Below are 13,093 nucleotides of genomic sequence, written 5' to 3' on the forward strand. Positions count from 1 at the left end.
GAGCCGGGGCAGGGGAGATGGTAAAAAAAAAATGTCTGTCCCTTCTGCTCCAGCGAGCCCCTGACAGGTAAAGTGAAATCAGACTGGTCTTGGGAGTGGCTGTTCTGGAGGCTGATTCTTCCCCTGCTCCAGCCTGGAGGCTGAAGTCTGAGATTTCACATGGCAGTGCCATTTTTCATTAGACAAGGCAGTGACGAGGTGACGAGGATTTTTTAGAAAGTGGGGGGGAAGCTTGGCTGAGATAACACACTAAGACTCATTCACTCTGAGGATAAATCACTCAGACAGCCAATCAATGATTAATGTCTGATCATGTCTATTTTGATAGAGAAAGGAGTTGGCAGGACAGAGGCTTCTTGAAAGCAGAGAAATTATTATTGAGGGAGGAAATGAGGACAGAAAGAGGAGGCTGAGTGCTCTCAAAATGGGAGGGCTGACCTCTGTACACCTTGAATTGTACATTGGCACTTAGAAGTGTTGCAATGCATCAGAGTCGTTCTGTCCTGCAGAGCTGAGGGGGAACATTGCTAAATCACATGAAATGTCAACCAAGCTTCCAAAGAGTTAGCAAGAATCTGCATGAGACACAACCAACAGAACTTAGCGACATCAGGAATCACTGTACTGGTTTACTGATGCAGAAAAAGAGCTTTTGGGGACATGAGGACCTTCACTAAATCATCCCCTCTGAATAGGTGGCTGGGGGCAGGGGGAATAATGTAATCCTAACTTCTCAGTTGGAACCTTGTCAGTTAAAAACAAAACCAAATATAGCATGTGATACAGAATGAGTAGCTGAAAGAAAGAAAGGAAAATAACAGTTTGTTACAATCTCTCTAATCTCTCCTTGATTCTACCTGTCATTTAAAGCGGGGAAAAGCATACAGATCTTCAAATGAATAGTACAGGAACAACCATGTCAGGAGTTAGAAAGAAAGTGAAGTTTTATTATCATTTGCAGATATACAATATATGAAATAAAACCACTGTAGAATTCTGAAAGATATACCCTAGAAACTAATAAACCTAAATTAATCCATCTCTTCAAAGCAGCCAGATTTGTAGTTCTGATTTGGTCTTTGTTGTAGTGGGTAAAATGAGTTTTTAGCGTGAGATGGCTAAAAGCTTTTGGATTATGTCCTATAATAGACATGGGCAGATCCCCTAGTCCATCGGTCTTTGGAGCAAATTACATTTATTTACATATTAAGAAAAAGTAGTCCATATAGCTTAGTCATTACGTACTCTGAGACTGATTTGAAACTACACAGGATTTTTCAGCTATTATTTCCAATACGGATTCTAAAAGCAACAGTTTCTTGTTTTGAGTGCTAACAAAAGGTAACCTTGAAACAAAGGGGGTTTGAGAAACATTGAAAGAAAAAAGGCATCAGTCCTCTTGAAACAAAGAAACTGTACATAAATATTCAAGCACAACACTGACACTCTAGCAGTGCGTGAAATGAATTCTCCTGAAACGGTGGCAATCTTACACAGTTTTAGAATGTTGGGCTTCATAATTGCAATCTGAGTATGCAGCTGTATTCACAATGAGAACTACGCATAGCTTTGAAAGCGTATTTCCTATGTATTTTTGCACATAAATCAAAGTTGAAGTTGGTCCTTGATTAAGAGAATTACACTGATTTGGAAGTTCTAAAATTGAGACACACATTGATAAAGAGCAGAAGTTATGTGACCCCTGGTCAGTGGTGTCAACAGGGCGTGCATGGCCAGGAGGCTGCAGCCCCCAAAGCAAAGGCGAGCAAGGTCCCTTCCCAAAACTGGGCTCTCTGAGGGCCGTCTCCCCCTTGTTGACAACTGCTCCAACACAGGATGCTTTGGGCCTTTAGCTCAAGAGTAGAACACCACAGAGGAAAGAGACTTTACATTCTTCTTTGATTTCATGTACGTTGTTAGAAAGAAAATAGAATTCTATCTAAACTGTCTCACCACAGTGACGTGGTCAGTCTAACTGCAATTACAAAAGTGTGGCCAGGAATTGTGGGGGAAGGAAGGAAGCAGCACAATTCAAACGTTCACCGGAACATCCAGAGACCCCTGAAATGAAGACTTAGAATATTTTAATCAAACTATTAGATAAAACAAGATTAACCTTTTCATAGAAGTTATTAGCATTGAACAAGTTTTAGCTCTTAACAAAAGTTCACAAACATATGCTTGTCAACTGTGATTGGTTCTGAGATGACAAGAATTGAAACTCAGCTAGAAAAATAATTTTACTATTTTAAATAGTGAATGAAACTCAATTTATTTTATACATTACCAATACTGCACCAGTTGGCTAAATAGATTCCTCCATCAATCACATTCAGGTCAGCAGAATCCCGGTTGAAATTCTGGCAGGCTCTAAGCCAAGAACATCACCAGGCTTGGGCCTGCACCGTTCTACTTAGGAGGGTCCCATTCCCAACTGATGCATTATTTAAAAGATCATTCTGAAGACGGCTGTAACACCAGACCGCAACTGTATGTCACCATCACTAAAGAAAGTATAGGATTTGCTTTTTCTAAAGATAAAAAAGCTAAGAAGACACCGTGCTGGTGTGGAAAGCAGATCAGTAAAGACTCCAATTCTGAATTGTGGAATCTTCCAGGCCAAGCCGCTTTCCACAGATACAAATTCAGTCTATCTTTTCTTTTTGGACCAGTTTTGGAGCATCAACAAAATCCTTGCCATTGTAAATAATAATTAAAAATGTTCCAATGCTTGCAATTGCCCAGAAGAGAACATAGGCCAGTGTTTCTGTCCATGTGTCACCTGTTCATGTTTTCAAAAAGAAAGAAAGAAAATTATTACAATAAGTCACTTTTCATCAGTACTAGAGCTGTCAGTCCAGCACATCCCAATCAAAAAAGTTAATCAGCACAGTCATACTAATCACATAGTTAATTAACATGGTCTTTTAAAAATTTAAAACAATATTTCTATTATACCTAATAAATAATTATCACTTTTGGAAAGTATTATAAGTAGCTATTTAAAGAATTTTATATCAAAGGTTCAACAGATGCAGCTCACTTTATATAAGTATTCCTGAAAAATATCAAATGTATAAACTACAACCAAATAGCCATATCAGGTCCAAAGGGAAAAAAGGTCTGTTTTACTTGGTTTCCTATTTGAGGTCAAAACTAGCATTACTTGGTCCACAAAACTAAGGAAACAAATACACATTTACTCAGAAAGAGTCAGGACAGGACAGCTGCACATCCTGAGTTCTTATCCATTATATGGTAGTCTTTGCATTTTGCTCTTTGTAAAACCCACAACTGATTAAACCTGGCTTTGGATGCAAGCAATTAGACACAGCACATATAAAGCACAAAACTGGTAAGATGCTCCTGTATTCACAGAGTTAACAAAATCGATGTTATCTACTTATCAAACTGAAAGCAAGGCCAACTTCAGTGGCCTGAAGTCCTCATGATGGGATCTTTTTTCCTCCCAGCTCTAGCTCCATACACTCAAGTCCTAGGGGACGTCATTACACCCCAGAGGGGCTGTAACTCCAAGACTCAAAAGGTTCCCTCTGCTTCTTCCCTTCTCCACCTACATCCACCACACCACCAAGCTACCAACTTCACAGTTTAAAACCTGGGGGTCACTTCCAGTTCCCCAAGTCTGTTTATGGCCACTCCCCTAATCTGATCCCTCTTCTCCATCTCGATGCCAATGCTGTGGCTGCCCCCTACATGGTCTCCCTGTTTCTGCCTCTCTTTGCTAAAATTCTGCTAACCACTGTTGCATGACAGTCATTCCTTGTCTCAGAAGGTTTCATGGAGCCTAACTTTTCCATCTGACCCGAGTCCCAATCCCTCCCCAGGCACTCACAAACCTCTGCATCAGCTCATTTCCTACAACTTCTCATTAGACACGCTCTGGCCAGACTGATTTCTTCTCTCTTTCATGGAGATTCTATGACTTCCTTTATAATTGTTCCATAATACCTTCTCTCCCCAAAACTCCCCAAAGTCTATCTAAGTGACCAGCTCCTTCTTAATGAAACCTTCAGTCCTTCTAGCCCATGTCCCTCTCCCTCTTTTTAACTAAATCCTATGCTTATAGGAACTTAGCATTTAGTTACTTTCCTGAATTTTTTCTCTCAATGTTTCCTATAAGAGTCTCATCCTCCAAACAAGAATAACATGGTTGGTTCTGTCTCCTCTACCCCCCCCCCCCATGCTATCTTGCACCAGCCCTGGTACCAGTGTTGGACAACGCCTGGATGCTTATTGTTTTCAGAGGTAGTCATTACTGTTCAGTGGCAGCTCGGCCCTGGCTTAGGTTCACCCTAATCTAAAGGTCAGCCTTCAGAGAGATGTGCTGAATGCTCCAAAAAAGTGCTCAGATGTCCTGTTAGTGGAAGCTCGGGCATTATCTTTTAATGCCAACAAAGAATGACAGGAAGCAAGGAGTATGTCCGAGGCAGAGGAGAGGGTCGGCCTGCCCGTACTCTTTACTTCCAGACCACACAGGTAACATCAACTTTCTGTGCAGAGGTAATAAAACTATTAGCTGACAAAGAGCCATCTAAGCTTCTATGTTTTGAAGAGTTAATTATTCCATTTACTCCTATCATAAAACCTCACTAGTCAAATCAACACAAACACACACACACACACACACACACACACACCCCAAACATTATGTCTATTTATTCAAACCTCCTTTACCCACAAAGATTCCTTCATGTGCCTTGGCAAGTTGATTGACATATGATATGATCATCCCCTATTTCTCCTGCCTAGAGAAGGCATCTACAACGAGTGCCTCTACTTGTTCTCCTGCAATTCTCCTTTTAAAGCTCTACAATCAGACTCCAAGCTCTTCATTCCACCAAAGTTGCTCTCTCCAAAGTTACTGATGATTTTTTAATCCTTACACTCAAGGGCCCTTTCTCTATCCTGACTGTCCTCCACCTCACTGAGGTTTCTGGGGTACTACTCCTACCTCCCAGACCACTCCTTCCCAATCTTGGCTGGATCCTCATCTAGGTCATGTCTGCTAACCATGGTTTGTCTTCCACTCAGAGACATCAACTCCCATAGATTTGTTATCAAAAAACGATTCTCAAATCACTTTCACCTCCAATTGACAAACATTCCAAAATAGATGGCCTGAATTCATCTTAAATTCAACTTGTCCAAACTTGAACTCAATATTTTTTCCCATGAACCTAACCTGCTTCCAATCATTCTCCCTGTCTCCTTGAGCTTACAAACTAAGGGCCATTCTGGCCCCCTCCCTCTTTCATCTCCCATATGCAGGCTGATGTCAAGGTCTGTTGACATCACCTTTCCTGCATCTCTCCAATGGCACCCCCTTCTCTCCTCTAAGACTTCTCCCTCTAATACAGTCCTTCATCACCTCACACCTGGACTACTGCAATAGCCCACTGGTGAGTCTGTCTGCTTCATATCTCTCCCACTTCAATACATCCATTCAGCCACCAAAATAATTTTCTTTAAGCACAGATCAGATAATATCACCTTCTTCCCCCTTACTCAATATATATCAGTTCATTGCTTCTTTTGGCTGTTACGCAATCAAAGCTCCCCCTCACCCCCAATCCACATGGTCTAGTCTTCTTACTCCTTACTTCCAACTACTTAGACCCTTGGATCCAGACTCCCCCCCCAATACCCCAGATCCATGACCATGGCCTCCTGCTATTCTCTCAGTTCTAGGCCATCCTTCCTGCATGCAATGCTCTCCTTATCTTCACCATCTTGCTTCCTTATGAGAAGTCTTTCCCAGTCTTAATTCTATTGATTATTTCCTATCTATCCCGTAGAGACCCTGTCAGCATGAGTCCTATGCACTTGCTTGTGAGCTGCAGGACAAGGATTGTCTTTTGTTTTCTGCATTATCCCCAGGGCTAAGCTAGTAGTAGGCACAGAGTAGGCAGGTAATAAAAGTTTAATGATTAAGTAGATATATTCAATAATCTATGTCATACAATTCAATCATAGCTATAAAAGCATTTCCCCCATTTTCCTATTATATGTTTATTTTGCTTCAATGGGAATTTCTAAGAAAGGTTAAAAAAAGGAAAAGGAGGCAATAAAAAAGGCATTTTTATAGTTAACTCTACAAATTAAATGATGAGATGCTAGCACTAGATTAGTCCTGAATAAAAAATGTATCATTGATCAAGCTTCTTTGGCAGATGAATCTTTTCTCTATTATGACAGCTCAAGAACAAACTGATTAGGTTTTATTAAACTTTGTCAAAGCTAGAATGGTCTTAACTCTTAAGATGCAGCAAAATATTTACATACATGTATGTATGTGTATGTGTATGTAAATATATATACATATATATTAATATAATGATTTAAAGATTTAATTTAAGGTTGGAATAAGAATAAACTTACCAGCCATCAGCAAACAGATAATGCACATTGAAAAGGCAACAACCATGATAATAGGCAACTGGGGAAAAAACAAAGCAATCATTTAAGAATTCTACTTATCTGGTGTGAGATCAGCCACATACATTTTATGCTGTGCCTGACATTTCCTCCCCTTCCCCCCCCCTTAAAAAAATCACAAGAAAATTCAGTCTTGGTAAGTCTAAAACCAGTAAATTAGCAACTCATTTTTAAGAAGTCTTCTATCAATAGGATACGTAATTTTGGTTCCCAAATTTTTTTTGGTTTTGTTAAGAATTAGAATTTGAGGAGGTTTGTTTTGGTCTCCTGTATCAGTCACACCTAAGTCAAAGAACCATGGGGTTTAATGCTGGAAGACAAGTCTTAACTACTCCTTTTATGCTACAGATAAAGAAAACAGAGACCCAGAGAAACTAAATGACTTAAAGGCAAAATTGGGACTAAAATCCAAGTCTCCTGGTTCCTCACCTAGTGTCCCTTCCAAGTAATAAGATTTTTTAAAAAAATGGCTTCCTCAAGGGGCGGCTAGGTGGTGCAGTGGATAGAGCACTGGTCATGGAGTCAGGAGTACCTGAATTCAAATCCGACCTCAGACACTTTATAATTACCTAGCTGTGTGGCCTTGGGCAAGCCACTTAACCCCATTGCCTTGCAGAAAAAAAAAAAAAACCCTAAAAATATTTTTTTTTTAAATGGCTTCCTCCAAGTTCCCTTTCTTACCAAGGCCACCATTTTTCATAAAACAACGCAAAAAAACAACATTTGAAATAAAAGTTTGTTTGCCTCAACCTTTAAGATCAGAGCTCCCTTCCTCCTAGGTATTCTCTGTCTGAATTAGCTGACAGCAATCTAGAAGGACTCTCACTCCTGTACACACAGAGACACAGTCAGTTTTGTGAGTAGATGATTTTTCTTGCTGCTCTCTAAGTTCAGAAGACTGAAATTCTACTGGCAGAGCATCATTCTTTCCTTTAGATCTGGTTTTTGACTTTTAAGAGTTCTCTATTAGATTGCAAATACCTATGGCAGGGCCTTTATAGAATGACAGCATGCTGGAATGGGAAGCTCCTAGGAGAGGACCCAGATTAGATGTTCATGAGGTAGAAGAGAAGGGGAAGGGAAAAGGTAGGGCAAAAACAAGTTATGTGTGGTTCTCAGAGAGAGAAAACTTTCTTAATCTTAGCAATACAGAATTGTGATAAAGGTGATAGACTCCTGCTGGCTGCTATCAAAATTAAGAAGTAATCCTGGCCAATAAGACCAGAAAGGATAATGATCATTGTTGGAAGCATTATGGGAAATCTGGGACACTATTACACTGTTGGTGGAGCTGTGAACTCATTCAACCTTTCTGGAGAGAAATTTGGAACTACACCCAAAGGGCAACAAAAATGATCATACCCTTTGATCCAGCAATACCACTACTGGGTCTATACCCTGAAGAGATGATGAAAAAGGGTAAAAACATCACTTGTACAAAAATATTCATAGCAGCCCTGTTTGTGGTGGCAAAGAATTGGCAATCAAGTAAATGTCCTTCAACTGGGGAATGGCTTAGCAAACTGTGGTATATGTATGTCATGGAACACTATTGTTCTACTAGGAAACCAGGAGGGACAGGAATTCAGGGAAGCCTGGAGAGATTTGCATGAACTGATGCTGACTGAGATGAGCAGAACCAGAAAAACACTGTACACCCTATCAGCAACATTGATGGACTAGCTCATTCCATCAGTGCAACAACCAGGGACAATTCTGGGCTGTCTGCAATGGAGAATACCATCTGTATCCAGATAAAGAGCCATGGAGTTTGAATGAAGTTCATGGACTATTCCCTTTAATTTAGAGAAAAAAAAAGATATCTTATTGTCTGATCTTGTTATCTCTTATACTTTTTGTTTCTTCCTTAAGGATGTGATTTTTCTCTCATCACATTGGATCAATGTACAACATGGAAACAAAATAAAGACTAACAGACTGCTTTCTGTGGGGGGGGGGTTAAGATTGGGAGAAAAATTGTAAAACTCAAATAAAATCTTTAAAAAAAAATTAAGAAATCATCACAAAATTTCTTTAAGCATTCAGGTCTCTATGCCATAATAAAAAGTATGTAAGAGGGCAAAAAAAATGAATTCATAATAAGGGGTCTGTATCATCCCATAGAAGGAATTTATAAACAAATTCATTTTAATGTAGATCAAGAGATTTTGGCAATATTTAACAGAGTAGGAGTTAACATAAGAAACTGAAAAACAAAGGTAACTTCCAAAAGATAAATGTTAATTTCCTTACAGCCAAGAATTTCCAGTCCTTTTGTATATGTAGTGGATTATTATGTTCTACTTCATCCACTGAATAGTTTCCAAGAAATAAGTCTATAGCATCCTAGAAGAGAGAAATGGATTGATTAACACCTTCATAAACATAACAAAATCATGTGGTCATCTACATCCCTCAGAGTCCTGCTCATGAAGCTCAAAAGTCCTTCTTACCTGTCGAAAGCCATCTGAAAAGTTGTTTTTGTAGTAGCGCACGAGTGAGTTCCAACCATCCAATATCAAACCCCACTGAGTTCTTTTCCCAGTTCTATATAAGAAAGGTGATTTGAGGATTATTTTAATATGTAACATTATGCGATGAACTAATTCATAAAAGTAGAAAGGAGAAATATATGAGAAATAGGTCAAGTGATCAAATAATGCCACAACTTATGAAGAATTTATATGCATGTGTACACACACATTCACACACATATACGTACCCTATCCAAAGAGGAAGAAACATTCAGTTCCCTAAACCCAATCTACTGGCAGATAAGGCTCTAGCTAAGTCATGAGTAAAGTAGTGAAGTAGGGTATGGACACTACAGATTGCCTTGTATAACACACAAAACTGAAAATCAAAGTAAATATAGTTACAAATTCAAAGTAAAATCAATAATTGCCAGCTCAGCCTATGAAGCAAGAAAGAAGACAACCTAATTCTCCATGTAAAGATGGTTTTTGCTAGATTTTGTTGTACAAAGTTATAAATAATTCATATCTTTCTTCAAAGGAGATTCCAAAATGGAACAAGGATGTGACCTCCCAAGACTAGATCGTGTTTAGTTGTGAAGTTTAGGCCCTAACTTGCCTGGTAAAATCAGTCTTCAAGGCACCAGTTCCGGCATATTGTTTGGCACAAGCATTTGCATTATCAGCCCAAGCTGTGTTCAAAAAAAAAGAAAAGAGAAAGACAAGTTCAAATGAAAGCAAAATTCCTACCTACCAATGAAGACTATATTTCAAAGTAAACAATCTTTGATTCTGTCAAAAAGGCTACCTACCATTTTTGTAAATTTTCTCAAATTCAGCTTGTTCTTCAATCTTCTGTCCAACATGCAGAACACCAATTCTCTGGATTCCATACAAGCAAAACATTTAAGAGAAAAAGTGCAGATAAATAAAATAAATAAAACATCACACTCATATTCTCATTCTCATTCTCATTCTCTCTCTCTCTCTCTCTCTCTCTCTCTCTCTCTCTCCAGACAAGGAGAGAAGAGCAGTCATGATCATGCCTCCAAAAATGCACCACTTTCTCCCCCAAATACCTTCCTTTACTACTCACAAGATGGTCAGATTAATATAACTTAAGTTGCTACTTGTCATTTACTTGGTCCAGAGATCAATTTGGAATATATATATAACACATATTCATGATAAATGCTAATATGATTTGGAAATTCACTTGGAGAACCCTACCTGGAGCTGGGCTTGAAGAGAACGGCGGGCCAACAGGCTTTGGATCACATTGGTCCTGTCCAGACAATCCATACAGTTGCTGCGGAATATTCCATCCTGATTTGACACCACTTTGCCATTAGCATCCACTAGAAAATAACTAAAACATTTGTGTATAAACATCTTTATACCTGAACAATTAATCTTTGCATAAAAATGGTTTGCCTTTTGAAATTCCTTCACATTTCAGAAAAGTTCAATTGTTCAATTAGGTTAAAATGGATTTTGGAGTAGAAAAAGGGATATACCCATGGGGAAAAAAAAAGAAGTCATAAGAAGGGGTGGGATCTCTGATGGAGAAGCCTTCACCATTTTGTTCTGGCAGTGAGGTAGGAACCCAAGCATAAAAGAAGCTCTTGCAACCACTTCAGGAGAGATTTAAGAAACATTTACAATTTTAAAAATTGTAATTATTTGTAGTCCCTCCCACATTGACCTAAATGATATGGACACTGGCACTACCTACTTCTTTGTGAAGAAAGTAATGCCATGTAAGCACAAGAGTTTTAAAAAATTAAAATGTCTAAAAGGAAATTAGGTTTAAATAATTTTAAATGGTAACATTCGCATGTAAAAATCATCTCAAGTGTCCAACTTTTCTTGTCAATTATTTTCAACTAAACATATAATGAAATTAAAACAAAGGGTATATTTTTGTTATTTTTCTAAAAATGTTATAGAAAGGCCAACATATGAATCTTCCTCCTTCCACTGTGCCACCTAGTTGCATATTACATGCATAGAAAATCATAAATTGAAATTTCTATAATTTTCAAAGTGTCCTATGTACATTTCTTATCTGAACACTGCAGCAACCCTTGGAGATAGGGTTGGTATCCCCATTTTCTAGATGAGGAAATTAAAAGTCAAATTCATAATGTGTCAGCAGTGGAATATGAGCCTTGGTTTTCATGACTCCCCACAAATTCAAAATAATATTCATTACACTGTATTGCACACTTCCCTATTCCATAATCAACATTATAGATCAGAAACTGAAAAGGCTTTTTTGAAAAAAGCCTTTTTTGAAAAGTCTGCTAGCTGATGGTAAACAGGGAATTATGACTCTGGTCATGTCACTCCATGCAAGGCAGCTTACCCAAATTCATCTTGACGATCAGCTACTTTATCCAACAAAATAGTCAAACGATCCCATCTCATTTTACTACATTCCTTGTGGAAGTCAAATGCAATGTATCTATGCAAAAGATTAAGATATTCAGAAAATAAATAAAACATCTCTTCCTGTCCCTTCTATATCACAATACACATTATCTGCACCCCAGAACAAAAGAGCCTCATGACCACTATTGAGATGTTCATTCCCCTTTTCCTTGTGTACACACACAGGCACAGACAGGCTAAAGACCTGGGCAAGGTCAACTCTGGGGAACCTATAGCAGAAAGCTCAAGTGGAGCCTTCTTGGGTCAAGGCCTCAAGATGTGCAGGACTCAGCACAGAGGGGAGGCCTGGGCCTAGGGGAAAGGAAGTCTCTTAACCCTCCTGCACACATTAATAGCAGCTAACACTCTTCCCACCAAGGACATTTGAAAAAATAGGTGGATTAAAATATTCACAACCAATCAGATTCAAGTATCATGTAAGGTGCTGTAGGGAGGGCACAAAAATTACTCTTGTGCTTTAGAGTTTAAAGTCAAATCAAATGGATTGATCAAAGGTTAAAAGATTTATTTAAAAAAATTAAGTTACAGAGAAAATGGTATTTGTTTTTGAATTTTTAATATGTAGAATTATATTTACAAAAATCAAATCTATTAACAAATTTAACTAGTTTTAATTGGTGAAAAGGAGCTAAAAGTGTTGATAAATAGCTTCCTGTTTGTGCCTAAGAAGTCTCTAAGGAGCTGAGGATTCCAAAAGGGAGGGGACTGCCTCAGGGCAGTCAATTTTTGTCCAGTTCTTTCTGATAGGAAGGCAGGCCAATGTGAGAAAATATACTTTCTTCCTAGGTTCTTTTCTAGAAGTCCTTACATTAAAGAGAGAAGAAGAGAAGGTCTTTGTTTCCAGTATGAGATGATAACAGAATCCTGCCATCTTCAAATGTCTACTAGGCCCTAAATAGGTTTTTTAGAAGAAATATGTTTAATTGGGGCGGCTAGGTGGCCCAGTGGAGCACTGGCCCTGGAGTCAGGAGTACCTGAGTTCAAATCCGGCCTCAGACACTTAATAATTACCTAGCTGTGTGGCCTTGGGCAAGTCACTTAACTCCAATGCCTTGCAAAAAAAAAAAACCAAACCTAAAAAACAATTATAAAAAGAAAAAAAAAGAAATTAGTTTAACTGATTTAACTAAGATGTCAAAATCTGTAGGGGCTGATGAGAGCTTCCAAGACAAGCCTAATGCTCCTAATTTCTACCAGTAAAATGACATTCTTTGTTTAGGTGCCCTCTCCTCCCTGGGTTTCTGTGACACTGCTCCATAATGTTCATATTCCAGTCTTCCACGTCCACCTCAGTCTGCTCTGCGGGACCTCATCCATGGTCTCCCTCAGTTTCCTTATCAGTAATATGGGGCTTATCTTAGAACTTGCCTCCCAGGGTGGTTGTGAAGATAAAAAAATAATACTTATTAAATACTGAGGGCTCTTCTGGTCCCTCTACCCAACTTTTCTGGGGTCTCGCCATTTCATCAGATACTTCCATTTTCTTCGCTGCTAATAACCCAAAATGATAACTCTAACCTCACTTTCTCCCTCCTAGTCTTCATCTTGGTCTATATGGACCTCCTCCAGGGCAGAAGGAAGATCACTCTTTCCCTTTAAATTCATTTTTCTCCTAACTTTCCTCTTGCTGTAGAAGATGCCACTAATTTTGTAATCTAAGCCTCCTCTGCCTTTTCATCTTTTCTTCCCTCCCATTTCACCCATCT

At 38.8% G+C, this 13,093-nt stretch overlaps 1 protein-coding gene across 1 annotated transcript in view; it reads right to left on the reverse strand.

Moving 5' to 3' along the window:
- Window positions 1-919: 919 nt before the first annotated feature.
- SACM1L (SAC1 like phosphatidylinositide phosphatase) overlaps window positions 920-13,093 on the reverse strand; it is a 58,618-nt gene continuing 46,444 nt past the window's right edge. Inside the window, exons 13-20 of the mRNA XM_074195862.1 lie at window positions 11,302-11,400; window positions 10,164-10,302; window positions 9,746-9,815; window positions 9,553-9,625; window positions 8,913-9,006; window positions 8,713-8,805; window positions 6,403-6,460; window positions 920-2,782 (exon numbers count right to left, since the gene is read on the reverse strand). Of these exons, the coding sequence (XP_074051963.1) occupies window positions 2,646-2,782; window positions 6,403-6,460; window positions 8,713-8,805; window positions 8,913-9,006; window positions 9,553-9,625; window positions 9,746-9,815; window positions 10,164-10,302; window positions 11,302-11,400 (763 nt within the window). The 3' untranslated portion in view covers window positions 920-2,645. The remainder of the gene's footprint in view (window positions 2,783-6,402; window positions 6,461-8,712; window positions 8,806-8,912; window positions 9,007-9,552; window positions 9,626-9,745; window positions 9,816-10,163; window positions 10,303-11,301; window positions 11,401-13,093) is intronic.

Source organism: Macrotis lagotis, chromosome 7, assembly GCF_037893015.1.
Source record: "Macrotis lagotis isolate mMagLag1 chromosome 7, bilby.v1.9.chrom.fasta, whole genome shotgun sequence".
NCBI classification, from domain to species: Eukaryota; Metazoa; Chordata; class Mammalia; order Peramelemorphia; family Peramelidae; genus Macrotis; species Macrotis lagotis.